The sequence below is a fragment of the Juglans microcarpa x Juglans regia genome, chromosome 1D (genome assembly GCF_004785595.1).
Source record: "Juglans microcarpa x Juglans regia isolate MS1-56 chromosome 1D, Jm3101_v1.0, whole genome shotgun sequence".
Taxonomy (NCBI): domain Eukaryota; kingdom Viridiplantae; phylum Streptophyta; class Magnoliopsida; order Fagales; family Juglandaceae; genus Juglans; species Juglans microcarpa x Juglans regia.
Genome location: NC_054594.1, coordinates 40,719,820 through 40,725,438, shown reverse-complemented (window position 1 = coordinate 40,725,438; position 5,619 = coordinate 40,719,820). Strand labels below are relative to the sequence as shown.

The 5,619-nt window shown below is 35.2% G+C and overlaps 1 protein-coding gene across 3 annotated transcripts; it reads right to left on the bottom strand.

Moving 5' to 3' along the window:
* Positions 1 to 581: 581 nt before the first annotated feature.
* Positions 582 to 5,385, bottom strand: LOC121261063 (25.3 kDa vesicle transport protein-like). 3 transcript variants are annotated; one of them, XR_005939825.1, is made up of 7 exons: positions 5,126 to 5,337; positions 4,077 to 4,303; positions 3,374 to 3,534; positions 3,121 to 3,267; positions 2,869 to 3,005; positions 2,172 to 2,248; positions 985 to 1,048 (listed from the first exon to the last, which is right to left on the bottom strand). XR_005939825.1 is itself a non-coding variant. In XM_041163221.1 (6 exons), exons 2-6 carry the CDS (start codon positions 4,262 to 4,264, stop codon positions 965 to 967), a joined length of 657 nt encoding a protein of 218 aa, XP_041019155.1. In that variant the 5' UTR covers positions 4,265 to 4,285; positions 5,126 to 5,385; the 3' UTR covers positions 582 to 964. The 3 variants fall into 3 exon arrangements, 2 of the variants coding, with proteins under 2 accessions (XP_041019155.1, XP_041019149.1); XM_041163221.1 differs by lacking the exon at positions 2,869 to 3,005 and having other exon boundaries at positions 582 to 1,048; positions 4,077 to 4,285; positions 5,126 to 5,385; XM_041163215.1 differs by lacking the exon at positions 2,869 to 3,005 and having other exon boundaries at positions 582 to 1,048; positions 5,126 to 5,332.
* Between the last annotated feature and the right edge of the window lie 234 nt (positions 5,386 to 5,619).

The window sequence follows — 5,619 nt, the reverse complement described above, 5'->3', positions numbered from 1 at the left end:
CTTATAGTTTGAATGTGTTTAAGAACAATGTAGTAATTTAGAGTTTATTTTATGAAAAATTATTCTCATCAATAACTATTCACTACCCCACGCCCTATGAAAAACACCCCTACACTATATGAAAAATATATATATATAAATATGGCATGTGTGAATAAATAGTAATTGATGCATAGATTTTCCTGTTGACACAAACCACTCATCACACCCAACCCCATAAAACCGCCTAATCCACGGCCCAATAACGCAAGACTTTTTGAGTTTGTGTTTGTTTAAAGTAATAACACGACAGTAATGTCCAAGATTGCAGGAACTCTATTATTGTATGGAGTTTCTTAAAAAATGTAGAGATTCCCAATTCAAATCTATAAGTCAGTATACAGTTTCACATGCAAATGTGTCAACCAACGTATGGAGAAAGAGAAGCATTGAGGAATCGGGTCTCTTCAGAACCACCCTCATTGAGCAACAAGACACTAGCACAAAATCTATAAAAGTCAAGTTGGTTAAATGCCACTAGATAGGAAGTTCAAATAATTCAGCTAGAATTCGAGTAAAAAATCAAAATCAAAATCAAAATCAAAATCAAAAGCCAAATGAATTAGGAAGGTTGATATGATAATGTTTAAAGTACGTCAATGTAATGGTCAATAGAAGCATATTAAAAGTAGCAACTAAAAAACATTTTTTCAAGATTTCTCATAATTTTGAACAAATATATTTTGGCTCTTTATCTGGTCTTAAAGGCAACGGGTCTCTCTTTCAAGGCTCCACATGCAGAGATCCATCACCCCAAGTTACTTACTGACTAGTTCCCTCAGTCGAATCCATCCATGAAGACTAGAATTTATCTTGAAACACAATTCAAGTACATATGTGGATGGGCAACAGACCTGAAGTCTAGACTATTATGCCACCAGAAGCACAGGAGAAATGTGCAAAGTTTTCAGAATAGTCAGTTGGATCACCAGATCTTTGTTTTGACCCAGAAGAGAAGGAAGACTACTCCAAACACAATGGCAACAGGGGCCCACTTCCGAATCAATGCCTGAAATTGAGATGAACAACCAGATAAGTAAACTTCATCTTCTAAACTATTTTCGGATACATACATTTTTTTTAAAAAAGATTTTCAGATACTTACACACACGCACATAGATATACATAAACAAAAAATTAAAAAAATTAAATTCAGGTACACGAGAAACAATTTGATCTAGAGAAAAAGCACACAGCAGCCTGATGGAGGCTAAGAAAAGCAAATGTCATGCCTTTCTGTCAAGATAAAACGCAAATAAGTGCAATGAAGATAATTTCTGCAACAAAGATAACAAATAAGAAGTTAATTGGTTCTCTCTCTCTCTCTGTGTGCACACGTGTATAGATCTAATACCATGTATGGCTACGAACATAAATGGTCAGGCAGTCCCTTTTGCATCAAAATCTTTACTAGGACAGGTGTCATGCGTAGGTCTCATCCAAATAACCTTTCGTTTACATTTGCTTATATATAAGAAAAATACTTACATCTGAATGAGACAAGATGGCTCAATTAAGATAGAGGCACAAATAATCAACCAATGCCAATGAAACCATTAAGTTGGCAGCCTTCTAGTGGGAGTTCACTTATCAAAAAAAATTCTAGTGGGGGTCCTCTCTATTAACATTATCTGCCATGATTTTCTATGTATAATATACATTGAAAAATGTGCCAGGCTGTAGCTCAGACAGAGTTAAAACCAGCTCAATTAACTGGGGTAATGTTTGGAAAATTGCAAGCTGTGCATTACCACAGGAAGGGTAAAATCACATTATATTAGAAGTTTCAAGCAACAATAAATATGTCTTCACAAGACCTTTTTTATGTGGGCCATAGCTATAGATTTTAATGGTACCAAATTCCATGACTTCCTTGTATCTATTTCTAGCTCTTAATTAGGTGCACTCTCTTGTATACTTCCTGTGTACTTGGGCTGTGCCTATTTTAGTATCAATTCAATTTCTTTTTACTTATAAAAAAATAAACAAATATGTCTTCACAAGCATTTCTGTGCACCAAACAGATTGCAACTTCAGCAGTAAATTTGAGTATGCTCACAAGGATTCCCACATGCCAAGAGTTTAGGAGGATGAGCCTCATGTATATTGTGCATTAATCTGATGAAACTAACCTGTCGATTTAAGTCTCTTGCCTTATCAGCATAAATACGAGATTCTGATGTTAACCGACTAGACATTTCACTGACCTCTGCAGCAACATTGAAATTTGGAATAGATTATAAAACCTGCAACACACATGACATATACTCTCTACAAAGGGAAAAGTAGAGGGATCTATCAATCCAGGAGAAAGAGGGGAAAATAACAAATTCTATCCATTCTTCTAGCAAAAATCTTGAGAAACATTCGAAAATTTTAAAAGAAAAAAGAGAGGATTACAACTATAATTGTGGGTTGACACCTTACAATTTGATTTCCAAACATAACTTCACATTGGACAGGTGTTTCGATCAACTGCATGCTGCATAGCGGTCTCTTCAAAGACAATAGCAAACACTAATTTGATTGTAGCATGTAAACACACAGACCCACCTAACCAAGACTTTATTGCAATTATGACTTCGTGCTCTTTGAAAATCCTCATGGCACAAGATAGGTTCCTGATATAGCAAAGGGAGATCCCTTTACAAGTGGGTGGATGTGCATTGCTCTCTACCCTTGTATAGACCATGGTGAATACATATACATGTGCATATATATATATATATATCTGTGCGCGCACGCGCGTATATGTATATGTATATGCAGATAATATCTTATTGTTTCGAGACTAAATACAACCATCAATCAACAATGCAATATACATACATGTGTTTCCAAGCACATTCATACAAGCACTCCAAGACATTGAATGATGTTAGCTTTGGAGGTGCCATATGGGCCACATGAGTGTGTGCGCACACTTGCGTTTAAGTTGCATGAGTTCCATACATTATGTTGCATAGCTTCAAACGAACACCAGAACAAACTGATATAACTAAATGCAGGTATTTATTTTTATTTATTTTATTAGTGACTAAATGCTGGTGTTTCTAAAAAACAGAAGGATGAAAATCTTACGGTCCAACTTTTCACCAACACCAAGAACTTCCTGAACATTGCGAGTCATTATTTGGTGCACTTCATAGAGTTCATCGTTCAACTTTGCAATATTACGCTGAGTATGAGTGTCTTGATACAGTTTCTTTGTTTTCTGTATGAACGTGTCTTTAAACATAAAAAAAAAGGGGCAATAAACCGTCAGTAGAAGCACCATAAATAATGCTGACTACATAGAACAAATAATGACTACATAGAAAAAGCCAGACCCTACCAAATTTGATGAAGGCATACGGTCTGGCAGCAGTTTCAATTTGAGCCCCGTTAACACGCTCAAATTCGTTCTTGAGGTCTTCAAGGTATTGAAAGGCAAGTTTCTTAGGATAAGCACGGTCACACATTGTCAGGTAACAAACTCGTCCTTCGATGATATAACTAAGAAGGTGCGTTAAGGTAGCATTACTTTGATGATATAACAAACTCGTCCCAACATTCAGAAAAAAATCACTACTTTGATGGAGCATATAGAAAACAAAATCAAATGATGCAAAAAGTAAGTTCCAACCAAAGCTTCCATAGCCTTTTTTAAGTGACCAAAGTTGCCATACCAATAACTGTGACCACTACATCTACATTAACTTAATTTCTCACACTCATCCACAATTCTTATTAACTCTCCATAATCACACACTGAGTTTGAAGCTCACAACTAATTAATTGGGATCAAGTAGTTGAGCCAAGTGAGTCCTAACAATACCAGAATTTCCAATTTTTTTCACAAGTAATACTGGAAAAATAATGAAGCAATGAAGAAGCTCCATGCATACTTTTTAAAAGAGAATAAATCTAAAGGGGCGTAACCCAAGTACAAAAGAAGCATATGAGAGAGACCCACTTCAGTCACATGAAATAAAAAGAAAGAACTAGGGATATAAAAATGCAATGGCGTGACAACTTCACAAGGGAAGAAAGGATACTGGAAAATATAGGGGCCAGTTTCAATTGACATCCTTGAAGGCTCATTCTGGCCTCTCGAGAGGTTTTTAAACAAAGCCTTGACTTGCTGTTTATAGAATTCTGCATCTCTCAAATCACGGCCATCATCCAGTCCCTCTACTAGTAAAAGGCCATCAGTAACACGGGCAATCATCGTCAACTTCACCATCTTCAGCTCACAACTTATCAGCTATACAAAAAATAAAAACTGAAGACAATACATTACCCACTTGACTCGACCCAGGAGATGATGAACAAGCCAAACGTCGCCAAAGAATAAATGCTAATATACAAATTAACAAAGAGTCGACTTTGTATATAAATGAACAGCTGCATGCATATAATCAAAGAGCTCATTTTCCTCTTTCAATTGCCTAGGATGCCTTTGATAATCCAACAATTGAAGATTCAATTGGCCATGTCCAAAATATTAGCTTGTCAAGATTTAATAACCTAGCCTCCAGCCCAGCAAATTTAACTACTGTCCCACAATGCCCTTTAAGATTTACAGGCAGTATTGATAATAGGCTCTGCTGCCACAACTCCGCAATTCAATTCAATTCTTGGATTCGCATCATGCAGCTCCCATTTTGAAAAAATTATAAAACATAAAACAAAGACCCAAGAACTGGTTCTTGTGAGAATTGTGCTGGGCAAGCGAGAGGCACTGGTTAAATAGCATAAAAATACCCATTTTATGACATTCACTAAAAGAAGAGATCCCAAAAATAACCTAATTCTTGGTCTTCTTCACAGCTATGGATTTAACTGCGATTATATCGAATGATTAGCATTCCCACTTTGATCAAGATCTCCGAAGATATGACAAGGCATCAAAGTAAGCACCCTGAACCACCAAAATCGTATCTTAACTCCTTTTGATAAATACCACTAAACCCAATTGAGTAATTTGTTGAAAAATCACCATAAAATGCATAAACAACGTAGTTGTTAAATTCCCATCTGAGAAATCAGACTAATAAAATTCAATAAATAGCATATATAAAACATTGATATTTATCGGACGTACCCGGTTATAGCATTTGAACTTAGCTTTTGATCTGGAGGATCTGGTTGACGGTGACGACGATGCTCAGAATCCGAGCAGGAAAATGCTGAAATAGGGTTTTGGTCCTTTGGATAATTTTTTTTTTTTGAAGGGATTCCTTTGGATTTGAATGACAACAATGAGAGAGGGTGTTTTAAGTACTGAACGTTTGTTGTCGTACAATCAAATTGGCCGGAAAAGATGAGAAATGTACAGTTACTGAAGGAATGTTAATAAAAAAAAAATTAAAAAAAAAATGAGAAATGATATTTGTTGTATGGAAAATGGTAGGATCCCGCTGGAGCTCCCGCTCCATTTATTTTTTTTTCAGTTTTTTCCTTTTTTATTTTTTACTTTATGATTAAAAAAGTGTTGTTTAATAATATTATAATTTTTTTTAAAAATGTTTAAAAGTGTTAAAAAATATTTTTTAAAAAAGAAAAAAATTCATAATATTATTAAATAACACTTTTTAA

What these genes read in the sequence shown, in the direction of transcription:
- LOC121261063 (XM_041163221.1), bottom strand. Translation starts at nt 4,264, where the DNA reads ATGGTGAAGTTGACGATGATTGCCCGTGTTACTGATGGCCTTTTACTA. An exon ending in ACTGGCCCCTATATTTTCCA is followed by an intron (nt 3,535 to 4,076) that starts GTATCCTTTCTT and finishes GCACCTTCTTAG; the next exon opens with TTATATCATCGAAGGACGAG. An exon ending in CAAGAGACTTAAATCGACAG is followed by an intron (nt 1,049 to 2,171) that starts GTTAGTTTCATC and finishes TCTCAATTTCAG; the next exon opens with GCATTGATTCGGAAGTGGGC.